The sequence below is a fragment of the Artemia franciscana genome, unplaced genomic scaffold, assembly GCF_032884065.1.
Source record: "Artemia franciscana unplaced genomic scaffold, ASM3288406v1 Scaffold_1179, whole genome shotgun sequence".
NCBI lineage: Eukaryota > Metazoa > Arthropoda > Branchiopoda > Anostraca > Artemiidae > Artemia > Artemia franciscana.
In genome coordinates this window covers 8,490-23,430 of record NW_027062756.1, presented here as the reverse complement: position 1 = coordinate 23,430, position 14,941 = coordinate 8,490, and the positions used below count along the sequence as shown (strand labels likewise).

Below are 14,941 nucleotides of genomic sequence, written 5' to 3'. Positions count from 1 at the left end.
TAAAGAAGAATCCCATGGGTTAAGGAGTCAAAAGCCTTACGGACATCTAGGAATATAGCAGTAGGAATCAAATCAGAATCAAGCCCAGTGTAAAAAAAATTTAAGAGTTACGCATGCATGTTCTGTTGAATGTTTAGCTCGGAAGCCAAACTGAAAATCATGAAAAAAATTTATAGCCTCTAGAAAAGCTAGTAGACTGGAAAGCATGGTCTTTTTAAAAATTTTGCTAAAAACAGACAGCAAAGATATAGGTCGATAATTGGCTGGATCGTTTCGAGGTTCACGTTTATATAAAGCAATTACTTTAGCTCGCTTAAGAGAACTGGGGAAAATCCTATTTTCAAAAGAAAGATCTATGAGCTTCGTCAATGGAGAAATAATTGAAGGAGGAATGTTTTTTGCTACCATAGTTGGAATGCAGTCAGGGCCACACAACTGAAAAGGTATATCTGGCCAAGACCGTATCCTTGATTTGTTTTTGTTTTTTTTGGCGGGGGTTGGTAAGTTTACAAAATAAATTATTAAACACATTGAATTTTGTTTATACAAAGTTTTGTTACTTTTTACGAGTCGAACAATCTTGTTTTTTTTTTACCACCCGTCAAATTCAGTATCTTTCTATTCTAAAAAAAAAAAAAAAAAAACAACTTTGGAAGAAATTATCACTTGTGACCTTAACTCCGTAATTTAAACTGTTAAAAGTGAATCGTTCACTTGTGAGTATGCTATTGTTGAGTCTAGTAAGTTTAAGACAAACCTGGTTTTGTGTATATTGAAAATAGCGATTATTATAATAGGCAAAGTTGCTGTCGAAGATTTTTTATTTTATTTTTACTTTTTTCTTATTGAAGTATAAACCTTCAAGTCCGTATAAGTGTCTGGCTTTCAACTTGTAGCCCCACCCATTTGTGATTTGTGTCTGCAGTTAGAATAATTATATATTTTGTTTTAAAAAATCATCAAAACTTGACTTTTCTTAAAATTATTTGTTGTTGTTTGTACTCGGATTTTTTTTTTTTTTTTTTTTTTTTTTTTTTTTTTTTTTTTTTTTTTTTTTTTTTTTTTTTTTAGTTGAAAGACAAACAATGGACCAAGAATCAGAAGACATGCTGGAGAAGGGGGCTTCCGTCTTTACTCAAGAGGTAAGATCATTCAAATTGATTTCGTTCATAGACAATTCAGAACTGTTTAATTCAGAACAAAATATTTATAAGCCCCCCCCCCCATCTCCGTCTTTCAAAAAAAAATTAGGTCAAACTTTCGCAAAATAGTTATCAAATTATGGATTGATTATTTATTATTTAATAACTTAACTATTATTAATTATAATCGTGGACATACTATTATTTAACTGTTTTTAGTTTTTAATTTATTTTATTAATTTTTTAATTAATTACTATTTTCGTTTATTTATTGTGTTCTATATACTATTTTAATAAAACTTCAGAAATTAGAAAATGATCACAAAACTATTTATTTGAAGTTTTGCGTCCCTGGAATTTCTGCGTCCGGGGCAATGCCCCTGTGTATCCCCCTCCCTGTAAAACTTAGTTTGATTCAGAATAACTTAGTGAAATTTTAGAACATAATATAAACTATGTAGTAAAATCTGCATGGCTAAAAAAGTATTAAGTAAAAATTGTTAGTACGAATCCATCCGGACGGAGAACCATGTTTAATACAATAACTCAAATAATTTTTATTGATGCTATTTCCTTTTCTTTTTTCTTTTTTTGTTTAGAGATAATTTGATTGGAAGTGGTTTGTGGAAATCTGGAGTTCATTTATTTAAATATTTTTAAATCTGTTGTTACTGTTAAAAAAGGAAGATATCATGTTAAAAAAAATGACTAGGGGAAGAGATTTTGCTGCAACGAAAGGCTACTTTTTGCCCCAAAATGACAATGCTCAACAAGGGCCAAATTGAAATAAAATGCAAATTTTCTCAGGCTCGTAACTTTTGATGGGTAAGACTAAACTTGTATTTATAATGCATAAATTCTTTTGATGTAACTATTGGGATTAAAATTCCTTTTTTTTTAGAGTTTATATTGCTATTGAGCCAGGATCCTTACTACAGTTACCACGAACTGTTTGATAAGGTTTTAAAATAAAGAGAAAAGGGACACGGCCAATAAGGTGAAAGAGATAAAGAACAACAAAATAAAGAGAAAAGGAACATGGCCAATGAAGTGATAGAGATAAAGAGCAACGCTGCTCAGAAAGATCACAAAAATCGACTGAAATATTTCTCCATTTTAAGCCCTATCTTCTGAAACGATCTGATACCTCTGCTTCTGATATGTGCAGCAAAGTTAGTATAGAATCATCCCAAGCTAATGTCGGAGTATGTTTACTTTTCAACCTAAATCATACTGAAGAATGCTATTGATGTTCCCTAAAGAGCAAGGCCATGGTCGGTCACCCCCTCTGTGTATATATGAATGGGGCCCTAACAATCCTGACATTTTGAGCATTAGTTAAATTTCTTATTTCTTTACAGTTATTAATGAAGACGCAACAAGCAAGGCAAACATTTGCAGATATTGAAGCGTGCCATGATGATGTTATGAATTTTATGCGAGAATCGCACGAAATGTTCATGGAAATGGCCATGTTAGTTGTATGGCAGGTATGCTGGGTAGTTCTACCCTCTCATCCTCCTATCATTACTCTTATGCAACTTTGCTATGACTCATTAGGAGATAGTAAAGAGTGAATCTAAGGTTATCCGGGGAAAATTTTGGGCTTAAAATGCACTTTGTTTTTGTCTGATATAGGCTAGCCTGTTGTAGTTTTGATTTAACTTACACAGGAAATCTTAAGAGGCTTTTAATAAGCTCATAGAATAAGCTATTCTATGAAAAATCAAAAAGCAAAGAAAAAGGAAATTGATTGCATAATTTTTTTTTTTTATTATTATTTTTTTTTTATACTACATCCAAGCCAAGTGAAATTTGAGCTAGGAATCAATATACAGAAAAATAACCTCGCATTCCCCTAATATTTCTCGCATCTCACTTTACTACGACTCATTAGGAGAGAGTAAAGATTGATTCGAAGGATCCTAGGAAAATTTGGGGCTCTGTTCTAAGCGAACCTTTATATGCTTATAGTTGATTATAAATAATCAACAGTAGTATTTTCATGTGTTTTTTTTTCTTGTTAGAGTTGCAGTTTTTCTCCTCTCTATCTCAGAAGGTCGAATGTCCGGCCCAAATGTCCGGTCTAACCGGTTTCTTACATTCCTTCCTCTAGGATTCAATTACTTCTATGGGTTCAAAACCAACCTTAAAAACAATTTGTTTTTATTGGGGTCTGACTTGCCCTGTCTGCATTCCCTGAAAGATAACCGCGTGTTATTTGTCTGGTATAGCTTGCAGAGGTTTTGACTCTTTGGAAACTGCAGTGGTTTGACAGTTTGACTCTTCCTCACAATAATATGAAAAAAACTTCGTTTTCTTAAAGAGTTAAAGAGGCTGCGTCCCAAAGTCGAACCTTAAAACGTACAGGAATTAGAAGAGGCAGTTGGGGGGCTGCCGCCCCCCAAACCCCTAGCTTTTAAAGACTCTTTTGTACAGTTTTTTTTTGCGGGGGGACTTCATTGTTACTAATTACTAGTTTCGGCGCAATGGTTCTCCTGTCCTCTTGTGTTTAACATTTTTCGAAGTTATTCCATTATTCATTCATTTCAATTTTTTGTTAATTAAAAGAGGGCCTTTCCGAAGCCAAGAGCGGGGGGTTAGCAAAAAAACAAAAAACCTGTACAAAAGAGTCTTTAAAAGCTGGGGGTTTGGGGGGCGGCAGCCCCCCAACTGCCTCTTCTAATTCCTGTACGTTTTAAGGTTCGACTTTGGGACGCAGCCTCTTTAACTCTTTAAGAAAACGAAGTTTTTTTCATATTATTTCTGTACGTTTTTCTACAATCCATGGTGGATGTAATTTAATAATTCCTGTACTCCTCGTGGAGGAATTAGGAGAGGAAGTTGGGTGGCTGCCGCCCCCCAACCCCCCGCTTTTAAATCATTGTATAAAATAGAAAAAAAAATAGATAGAATGACCGAAATGTTTCTTTTGCTCATAAGAAGCTAATATTCTGTTATCTCTCAAATGATAAGCTGTCCAGGTGTTATCAAAATTTTTTTGATGTTGTGAAAAAAAACCGCCCGTAAGGGACTTGAACCCTTGACCCGAGGATTAAAAGTCTCACGCTCTACCAACTGAGCTAATAACTTGCATGTGTGTAAATATAACTTCTCAATAGCTTTTAAAAATTTCAAATTAACATGGGCTCTTATGGAGAGAAATCCGTTAATTAAATAGCTAATGGGTGGTTTCTGGAAAACAGGGAAGGAGTTATCGGATCAAGCTGAAATTTCGCGGATAAGCTCCTGGGCCGTAGGGGACCTTAACTTGTGAATTTCAGCCCGATCGGACAACGTTAAAAGGGGTGGGGGGGTTGGAGGGTCGAAACTTTCGGGGGGTTAAGATTTTCCTACGAAACTTTCATGGGCACTTACTCGGAGAATTCCGCATCGAATGAGTCTTCGTACACCCAGATCCGATGTCGGATGTGACCTGTAGGCGTCTAGAAAAAAAAAAGTAAATGAATTTTAAGTGGCTATGCGTGGTTTCTGGAAAACAGGGAAGGAGTTATCGGATCAAGCTGAAATTTCTCGGAAAAGCTCCTGGGCCCTAGGGGACCTTAACTTGTGAATTTCAGCCCGATCGGACAACGTTAAAGGGGGGCTTGGGTTGACAGGTCGAAACTTTCGGCCAGATTTTCCCCATGAAGAAAAAGTTGGAGGGGGATGAAATTTTGCAGGTTTCTTAGTTGGAGCTCGGGCTACGAAATGCATCCCTCCCCATCCGTCTGCGACCACTGGAACCGAAGATCGCTTAACATTGTCGTGTGTCGCCTCTTTAAAGAGGCACGAGTGTGCCTCCTTGACTCTACTTTTTAAAACAATAAAAAAAACTTTGGCGTAAAGAGCGAGGCGTTTAGGAGGGGACAACCCCTTTCATATACGGAATAGTTTCTGTTCGTTTTAAGTTTTAATGTCACTCTTTACTTGCAGTTAAAAAACTTCTTTCTTTCTTTTTATTTAATTCCTAAACAGTTTTTAATTAATGTGTGTTTTGATTTTGGCTCACCGCACATGAACAATTAAAAGAAAAATTTGTATATTAATTTTGTTTTGGTTTATTGACTTTCTCATAGTTTTTATCGGACGGTTTGATAAAAAAAAAGGGATGGGGGAGGAAGCCTAGTTGCACTCCAATTTTTGTTTACTTAAAAAGGCAACTAGAACTTCTAATTTTTATACGAACGTTTTTATTCGTAATATATATATACGTAACTTACGTAACAAAATTCTATATTTGTGTATTTTTAACGCGTATATGAGGGGGTTCTCCTCCTGGTCAATACCTTGCTCTTTACACTAAAGCTTCAATTTGGTCCCAATTCCTTAGGAATGACCCCTGAATCACAAATGCCGTAGAATGAATAGTTGAAATTACAAAAAAAAATGCTGTAACGTAAAGAGTGATGTATTGTGGAGGAGACGAACCCCCTTATATACATAATAATTTCTGTTCCTTTTAGGCTCTAATGCTGCTCCTTACTTCCACCTGAAAAAACTTTTTTTTAGTTATTTTCTCATTGTTTTTTTTTAAATAATACTAGAAAATCCTTCAGTCCCATCATGAAGTTTCCTTCCCTCATGATAAATTCCTCCGTAGAAAGATCCTCCCACTTAACCCCCTCCCCCCAACTCCCTTGAACGTGAAAAAGTCCCCATGAAAACTTATGTAAACGTCCCAATAACCATTACTATATGTAAACAATAGTCAAATTTTGTAACTTGCAGCCCCTCCCCTGGGGACTCTGGGGAATTAAGCCGTCCTGAAAGACATAATTATTAGGTTTTTCAACTATATTGAACAAAATGACTACCTCAAAATTTTGATCCAATGACTGGGAAAAAATGAGCCTAGGAGGGGGCCTAGGTGCGTTTCGATTTTCGGTCACGATTTTCGAGCCAAACCAAACAACCATAGACGTAGATAAATTAAGAGCTTAAGTGTTTTCCTACAAAACTTACAAATTAAAGAAGTTCAATAGGTGTATGCAGGTTAAATTTTCTTGTTTGAAGGGAGGAAGAGTCTTGTAATTTGTTCCTGGAGTAAGTATTTGTCGGAGAATTTTCTTATGGAGGAGAGAACACAGAAACGAGTCTTTCTCAGAATACGTGCTCCTTACCCAAAGGAATTAAATGGGAGGTTTTAAGGGTGACCATACTCAGTGCTACAATTGCCCAAATTTGCGTGCTACATAGGGATTTTCGGTGCTACACTGAAATATTCTTTTTCGCGTGTCGAGACGCGCATTATTTGTTTGATTGTACTTAGATTAGTTATTATGTCAATTTTTTAAAGTGCTACATTCAATGAAATGAAAGTGCTACACACGATAAAATAGTGCTAAAATAGCAGTTTCGTACTCCAAGTGGGAACCCTGTGTATCACAAGGTTTGAATGTTAATTTAGCGTTAAGTGAATGTTAAGTGTTTGATGTTAATTTATTATCTTTATACTTTAAGGAGGAAATGATACAGGGTATTGTTTGCAACGTTGAACATGCCCAAGACGACGGTTCAGACGACGGTTCAAACGATGCCCAAGACGACGGTTCAGACGACGTTCAAACAGCAACACAAAATACAATAATAATAACCTAGAAATGCTGGAACATTGTGGCCTTCCTACAAGTGCCATACCTGCTACAAGATTTTTTCTTACTTCATCGTTCTTTTTTGAAATATGAAATGATAGATACCCCCTTTTGTTTATTGCCTTTGACCTTAGATCCTGATGTCTTTAGAGGCACTCATGATCTAAACCGAGTTTGAAATCGCCATTGAAACTTATGGCTGTTATAGTGCCTTCCCCCTCTGACTGTAGACGGGCTAGAAACCTTCTTAGCTCGTGGTACGTACGACAGAGTGTACATTCAGGTCTTCTTCTCCGGTGGCGAGGAAAAATTCACTTGTATAACTCGGACCCATCCCCATTGTTTGAAATATGTCCAATCTATAAAAATAATTGAGTTCAAGAATTACAAAATTCCATCGGGTGGTAATTATTCTTTTGTAGAGGCACTACAGTCCCTTCCCCTCCGTTTATTATTCTAAGAGCTATAACTGCGAATCAGACTAAAAAATAGATGAATAGTAATAAAATGAAAATACTTTCTTCCAGTGTTTCCACTTGGGACAGAACTAGGCTTGTCATGCTTTCCTCTCCATGGAGTTGAAGAATAACTAAAATTGTGTAAAAAAAAAAAGGATAAACTATCGGAGTGTGGAAATATAGGAAGTTTTTGTAACTGGGACTTTTTCAGCTCACGACGCCCGTCCCTAAAGAAAGTTGAAATAATTTCATCTTTTTCCAGAGCTTTAAGATTGTACTATTCATATTTAATTCGCGTGGGATGGAAATTACATTGTTCAACGATGAAAACAACTCTTTTTTTGTATAAGTCAAGCTTGTGGAGTTTTTCAAATTCCTCTATTCAATTTATCACATTTGCATATCGCATGCAAGTAGTCAGGTAATGAAGGTTGAAAGAGGGACAACTAATTTGGTGTCTAGTATTCATTCAAGGTATTTACATAAATAACTGGAATCATGACTAAATATATTTAAGGGATGTAAAACTGTAACAAATATTTTACGTGAAGTTCTGGGCTTTTTTTAAGGGGACTTGATCCTTTTAATTCTTTTTTTTTGGGGGGGGTCTTATCACTCATAAGAGGAACGTCCATATTATATGCATGGATGACCAACCTGTCAGCTCCATCTTACCAGTTAAATGAATGCATTGTTTTTATCTCCCTTTTTTCGAATGCTTGATAGCTTTTGATAGCTGTTTTTTTTTTTTTCAGTTTTTGGTTTGCTAGTTTGTAGCGTACTACAGCTTCAGTTCAGTTTGAAGCTTATTTTTGGTCTATAAGTCTTCTTTGGCTGTATGCTTGGTAGAATAGAAGGTCGGCAACCCCCAATAGCATGTTTTTTTGTTTTTATTTTAGTATTTTTTGTATGTAAAGATTATTTTCCCTGTTAGAAATGTTGAAAATTTGACATTTTTTTTCTTTGACATTCCTAAATTTTCCCACTAAATATGTACAGTAGTGCTTTTTTTATATATCTCATATGTATTTTCTTGTACAAAAATAAAAATAATATGTAAAGTATCCAAGTCAAAATAACGTAATTGTCATGTCATCCATTTTGTTACCTTATATATATATATATACTTACTATTTTTGTATCAATATTTTTATATCATTTCAATTTCAACAGCTTTATTAGAACTTTAACCCTGACCAGGTTTTAGATTAGATTACGACCATTTCCACTACCTACTTGTTGCGCCGTAATCACAGAGCCGACTAGAGTGTTGAAGATCCGCAATTTCGTTGTACGACTGATGTTTGGTTTTCTCCAGAGGTGACGATGCATAGTTGTCGAGGTTCCCTTTAAATGGCAGGCATTTCTTTGTTCTCAAGTTTATCAGAGCAGCCTATTATGCGCCTCCCTAAAGAAAATCCTGGACCCACCCCTGCTCAATAATAACTGAAACTCTGAAAAACAACAGACATACCAAAAGGATTGACTTATTATGCTGGTACCAAATATATAAGATATTTAAGTCCAGTGTTACTCTTCAAACACCACAAGCCTGAGAAAATTTGCTTAATTTTTGAAAAAGGGGGAAAACACTGCATAAAATCTCAAATATCCATAATGAAAATAACACCATCAGATCCAGCGTATTAGAGAACGCAACTGTATAGAATATCTGCAAAAATGCGGACTTTCCCTGAAGATGTGATTTTACTTGAGGATGGCAACTTTGCCCCCTACCACGCCCCACCCCCTAAATCATTTGATTAAAATTTAGAGATACCATAGCCATTTTGTTCAGCATAGTTGAGAGACCCAGTAACTTTTCCTTTGGAGTTAATTTGACCTCCCACAGAGCCTGAGGAAAGGTCTTGAAAATATATATTTTGCCCATTGTTTACTTATAATATCTGCTATTTGGAAGTATGCATTCTTTTTTGGGGTAAAGGATCGAACTTTCTGCCGGAGGATTTTCCACGGTGAGAACTTTCCATTGTGAAGCATATTTCCCGGGGATGAAATTTTGAGGGGAAATTTTACACTGGGGGGATTGGCCAGAATTCCTAAACAAAATTATTTATATTTATTTTAAGTTTTTTCAAAAGAATGGCATTTTAATGCTGATTTTAAATATATAAGTTTCAATTAAGATTAGTCTTACCCATCAAAAGTTACGAGCCTGAGAAAAATTGCCTCATTCTAGAAAATAGGGGGAAAAACCCCCTAAAAGTCATACGGTCTTAACAAAAATCACACCATCAGATTCAGTGTATCAGAGAACCTTATTGTTGAAGTTTCAAGCCCCTATCTATTAAAATGTGGAACTTCGCATTTTTTGCCAGAAGACAAATCACGGATGCGTGTTTATTAGTTTTTTTGTTTTTGTTTTTCCAGGCGTGATCGTATCGACTCAGTGGTCCTAGAAGGTCACGAAATGGCTCATTCTAAAGAAAATTAAAAATTCTAGTGCCCTTTTTAAGTAATCAAAAAATTGGAGGGTATCTAGGCCCCCTCCCATGCTCATTTTTCCCCCAAAGTCACCGGATCAAAATTCTGAGATAGCCATTTTATTCACCATAGTCGAAAAACCCAATAATTATGTATTTGGGGACGACTCACTCCCCCGTAGTCCCCGTGGGAGGGGCTATAAGTTACAAACTTTGACCTGTGTTTACATATAGTAATGGTTACTGGGAAGTGTACAGACGTTTTCAGGGGGATTTCTTCGGTTTTGGGCGGGGGATATTTTAGGGGAGAGGGTTACCTGGAAGGATATTTCCATGGAGGAACTTCTCATGGGGGAAGAGACTTTCAATGGAGGGGGCGCAGGATTTTCTAGCATTATTTAAAAAAACAATGAAAAAATAAATATGAAAAGTTTTTTCTACTGAAAGTGAGAAGCAGCATTAAAACTTAAAACGAACAGACATTATTACGCATATGATGGGTTTTTCTCCTCGTAATACCTCGCTCTTTACTTTAAAGTATTTTTAGCAATTTCAACTATTTATTCTGCGGCTTTTGTGATTCAGGGGCCATTCTTAAGGAATTAGGACAAAATTTAAACTTTAATGTAAAGAGCGAGGTATCGACGCGGGGTGAGCCCATCATATACGCAATAAAAACATACGAATATAGAAGTTCGCTACGTAATTTAATTCGTAAATTACGTATATTGTTTACTTATGAAAACGTTCGTAAAAAATCATATGTTATAGTTGCCTTTTTAAGTAATCAAAAAATTGGTGGGCAGCTAGGCCTCCTCCCTCGCTCCTTTTTTCTTCAAAATCTTCCGATTAAAACTATTAAAAAGCCATTTAGCCCCAAAAAATTAATATGCAAATTTTGTTTCAATTATTTATGTGCGGAGAGTAAAGATCAAACCTTGCATTAATTCAAAAACGTCCAGAAATTAAACAAAAAAATAACAAGTTTTTTTAAATGAAAGTAAGGAGCGACATTAAAACTTAAAACGAACAGAAATTGCTCCGTATTTGAAAGGGGCTTTTCCTCCTCAACGCCCCGCTCTTTACGATAAAGTTTTTTAATGTTTTAAATTGTAGAGTTAACAAAAAGATATATGTTCCACAAATTTGTTTTATTTTCTTATACCACATGCTAGGCTATGATTCAAAAAGGTTATCAATTTTTTGTGGTAATACTCAGCTGCAGTTTTTCTTGTCATTTTACGTATTTTGTTACGGAGCATATTAGCATCTCCTATTTTCCTTTCTTTCTTTAGTTGAATGTTATACTGAATCAAATATTTAATTTCTTGGGTTATGTGAGGACGATCTGTGTTGCACCGCTTGGAAGTTTTCTCAGGAAAGCATTCTTCATATTTGTTTCTTAATTTATCTTGCAGAAATTTAGCTTTTTCATCGGAGGAGTCTAAAATTGCTGCCTCATCCCAGGACTCGGATGTAATCCAATTTCCAAATTCCAAGAGACCCCTGTCCGAAAGAGGTCGGTAGGAAACTTTCTCAACTACACATTTTACTGTATACGAAGGTAGTGGGGCCCGTTTTATCATGTACGTGGTGAGTAAGTTTAGTAAGAGGTGAAGAGCTACCACCAAGGGAGGTAGGTCTTGAGGTTTATATAATATTCTGATAAATTTGTGCAAATTATGTCGAGTTTAGTATTACCTTTAGTAGTCGGAAACTTTACTATCTGCTTGAGTCCTTGACTCCTGAGGAAGCTTTCAATTCTTAGATTGTTCTTATCAGCAGTAACGCAAATTCCAACATTCGGCTACTTAGAAGTATTAAAATCAACACACAAATCTAACTTTTCAGCAAAGGCCTTTTTTTAAGAAACATGCCATACTGGGTGAGCAATAAAACACTCCAATAACAATACCAGTTACAGATATCGGAGCTTTTTTGGTCGAATCATAGTCCAAATCATTTCATCATCATCATCAATCTGGGGAGTCTGTAGTAGCCGCGGCGCCAACTGCTCATGTAAGAAACACGCTACGCCGCCACCTTTCTTACTAACAGATGATTCTAATGTCTTAGTTTAATAAATTGCTTATAACCTTGTATTGTAAGATGTTCATAACTTTGTTTATGTACTTCTGTAACTGTAATAATGTCACCTCCGGTTACTTGAACATAACCCTCAAGTTCACCCATTTTATCAACCTTGAGACTTTCCAAATTTAAAGTTAAGAGAAACAAAATAAAAATGTGATTGAGGGACTTCTTTTTCAACAACTTTATGTTTGTTTACTTTTGTCTGTTTTGGGAAGGTCTCTTTAGGCGGGAGAAAAGCTTCAGGCTTATATAATGCAATAACTAGGTTATCTGATTCATCATGAAGGGCTGCAAAATGGTTACGAGACAGAAACGGTGACAAAGGAGCAGAAAATATATTAGCGTTCACTATTTGAAGTCACTATTGAATCACTATTTGAAGTTTTGGAAACTCTGCATGGAGCTAGTACGCGTGGATTATTCTGCTTGCTATCTGAAAACTTCGAAAAAGTTTATGCCCGGGCATGGTGGGAAAAAGTGGGGAAAAAGTGTGTATGGGAGGGGGAGGGAAACTAAAAGGGGATACTAGATTAGGGGTATTCAGGGAGGGGGCTTTGGGGATTGAATTCTGGTGATTGAAAGCTTGGCAGAGATTGGAAACTATTTTTTGCCTAATATTAGCAAAGGTTGTCGCTGACACCGGTAAGCGTGTCCATCAGGGAGCGATAATGGCGTGCTCGTTGGCATACGCCCACTTGTTTTCCGAAAGTCAGGAGTGACATGAGCGAAAACGCATTCTCTGTTGGTACAAGTTAAAACACTACACAAATCTACGTGGTCAAAACTGCAATCATTTTTGTTGCAACATTTTGATCTGAAATTTAAGCATATATGCAAAAACCGACACTTTTTCTTCAGTCTGCAAAACCCTGGTTCAAAGAACCGGCAAAGCATGTTGTAATTACGAGTGGTACTGTCTGTTTTACCGTCATATGTTCTTGTGTAACTTTTCTCTACGAGCGTCGAAGGGGGTGTGTTTACAATAACTGATGACGTATCACCAAGATTAATTTCGTCTAATAAGATCGCACAGTCCTGGGCTACGCTTCGGCTAGATGTTTTGTTTTGCACTTCATTATGAAGGGGTGCATTTCGGTTAGCAACAGCGATATCTTTGTCTGTTTGCGTTGACTGGGTAACTTGGTCATGGGAGGTTTGCGAAGGGTCACATAGGCGGGTTTCGATAGCCACCGATAGTTCTTGTTTCAGCTGGGCTATAAGAAAGTCTTTAACCTCCAAAAGACCTGTCAATACTTTATCTGATTGTTCTTTCCTTCATTTCTGACAGAAAAGTTGAGTACCTTTTCTGGATTTCTAGATTTTCTGCTTGACATACCGATAAACTTGCTTCCAGGGTCATAATTTTCTCACTTAGAAGGATAGTTTCGGATTCATAGTTGGGAATCGCTACACTTACCGCAGACGGCTTAGTCCCTTTCGGTAGTTCAGAGTTTGTTTTAGGTCCCGTAGTAATTTGTGGTGAAGAGGTGCCGATTCCACTTCCTCTTACAGGTCCCTTGGCACTAGACTTTTGTGGGGGATTGAGATGCTTGTAACTTTGGAGTCACGGGGATTTCTTTTTTGCAAGACAATCCATGCATAACCATTCGCCGGAACGGTCCTTTAGCCTGATTTGGGCGCATTTATTAACGCCTGCGTGGTACCAGCGGCCGCATCCTGACACGCATTGAACACAATTTGTGGTTACCAGCAGTCAGCACTCGGGATAATAGTTATTGGTTTCGACGTATCATAATAGTTGCTTTGGGACTCGAGTCAAGCAGTAGCAACACTAGACAGGGAGAGTCAAGCAGTGGCAACACTGAAGGAATGAAATAATTACTCAATTTTGGTTAAAGTAAGGCACATGCGGAATCTTGAATGCAATTAAATCACACCTCAGTCACTTAGATGTTTTCACAAGGTTCTTATCCAATTAATAATTAGTTGTCAAATAATTCAAGTTCTGATTATGGAAATATTTTCAGTAAAATTCCATAGGAAGATCAAATAACTAAATAATCCAAGTTCAGAAAATTTCAAGTTCAAAGTTGACTAAGAAAATTCTATAGGGAATCACGATTGAGTCTTACTGTATAATGAGATTATATCCAGATTGTATCCAATAAAGGTGTTTACTGTATGAATTCTCAAACAAGACAGTTTGACTTTAGCTTGGTCGTACGGGAGCCTTCGGTCGAACTCCTATGTAACACACACTATAGGGCCGACGCAGGGCCCTTAGTAGTCAAGAAGCGTCTTAATCCAATTATTTTTTTAAATATTAAAAAGATACGACAGGATTGATATAATATCAAACAGTTCGTGGTAACGAACTGTAGTAAGGAGCGACCCGGCTCAATAGTAAACGAAACTCTAAAAAATGGAATTTTGATGCTAAAATATACATCAAAAGAATCAGATTTTCATGCTGATTTTAAATATATAAGTTTCATCAAATTTAGTCTTTGTCATCAAAAGTTAGGAGCCTGAAAAAATTTGCCTTATTTTAGCAAATAGGGGAAAACACCCCATAAAAGTCACATAATCTTAACGAAAATCACACTAGCGCATTCGGCGTATCAGAGAACCCTACGGCAAAGTTTTCAAGCTCCTATCTACAAAAATGTGGAATTTTGTATTTTTTGCCAGAAGACAAATCACGGATGCGTGTTTATTTGTTTTTTGTTTTTTTTTTCCCAGGGGTCATCGTATCGACCAAGTGGTCCTAGAATGTCACAAGAGGGCTCATTTTAACGAAAATGAGAAGTTCTAGTGCCCTTTTTAATGACCAAAAAAATTGGAGGGCATCTAGGCCCCCTCCCACGCTCAGTTTTTCTCCAAAGTCAACAGATCAAAATTTTGAGATAGCCGTTATTTTTCCGCATAGTCAAAAACCATAATAACTATGTCTTTGGGAATGATTTACTCCCCCACAGTCCCTGGGGGAGGGACTTCAAGTTACAAACTTCGAGCAGTGTTTACATATAATAATGGTTATTGGGAAGTGTACAGTCGTTTTCAGTGGATTTTTTTGGTTGTGGGGGTGGGTTTGAGGGGAGGGGTCTATGAGGGAGGATCTTTTCTTGGAGAAATATGTCATGGGGGAACAGAAATTCAATGAAAAGGGCGAAGGATTTTCTAAAATTACTATAAAAAAACAATGAAAAAATAAAGATGGAAAAGTTTTTTCAATTGAAAGTAAAGAG

At 36.4% G+C, this 14,941-nt stretch overlaps 1 protein-coding gene across 1 annotated transcript; it reads left to right on the top strand.

Annotated features, from left to right (window-relative positions):
* Positions 1-1,074: 1,074 nt before the first annotated feature.
* Positions 1,075-6,845, top strand: LOC136042367 (syntaxin-1A-like). Its single transcript, XM_065727333.1, has 3 exons — positions 1,075-1,142; positions 2,504-2,632; positions 6,606-6,845. The coding sequence occupies exons 1-3, from the start codon at positions 1,086-1,088 to the stop codon at positions 6,741-6,743; spliced, it is 324 nt and encodes a 107-aa protein (XP_065583405.1). The 5' UTR covers positions 1,075-1,085; the 3' UTR covers positions 6,744-6,845.
* The last annotated feature ends 8,096 nt before the right edge of the window (positions 6,846-14,941 follow it).

Excerpts from the sequence above, each read along its gene's own strand:
- LOC136042367 (XM_065727333.1), top strand. The coding sequence starts at position 1,086 with ATGGACCAAGAATCAGAAGACATGCTGGAGAAGGGGGCTTCCGTCTTT. Across the intron at positions 1,143-2,503 it reads CTTCCGTCTTTACTCAAGAG|TTATTAATGAAGACGCAACA; the intron begins GTAAGATCATTC and ends ATTTCTTTACAG. Across the intron at positions 2,633-6,605 it reads CCATGTTAGTTGTATGGCAG|GAGGAAATGATACAGGGTAT; the intron begins GTATGCTGGGTA and ends TTATACTTTAAG.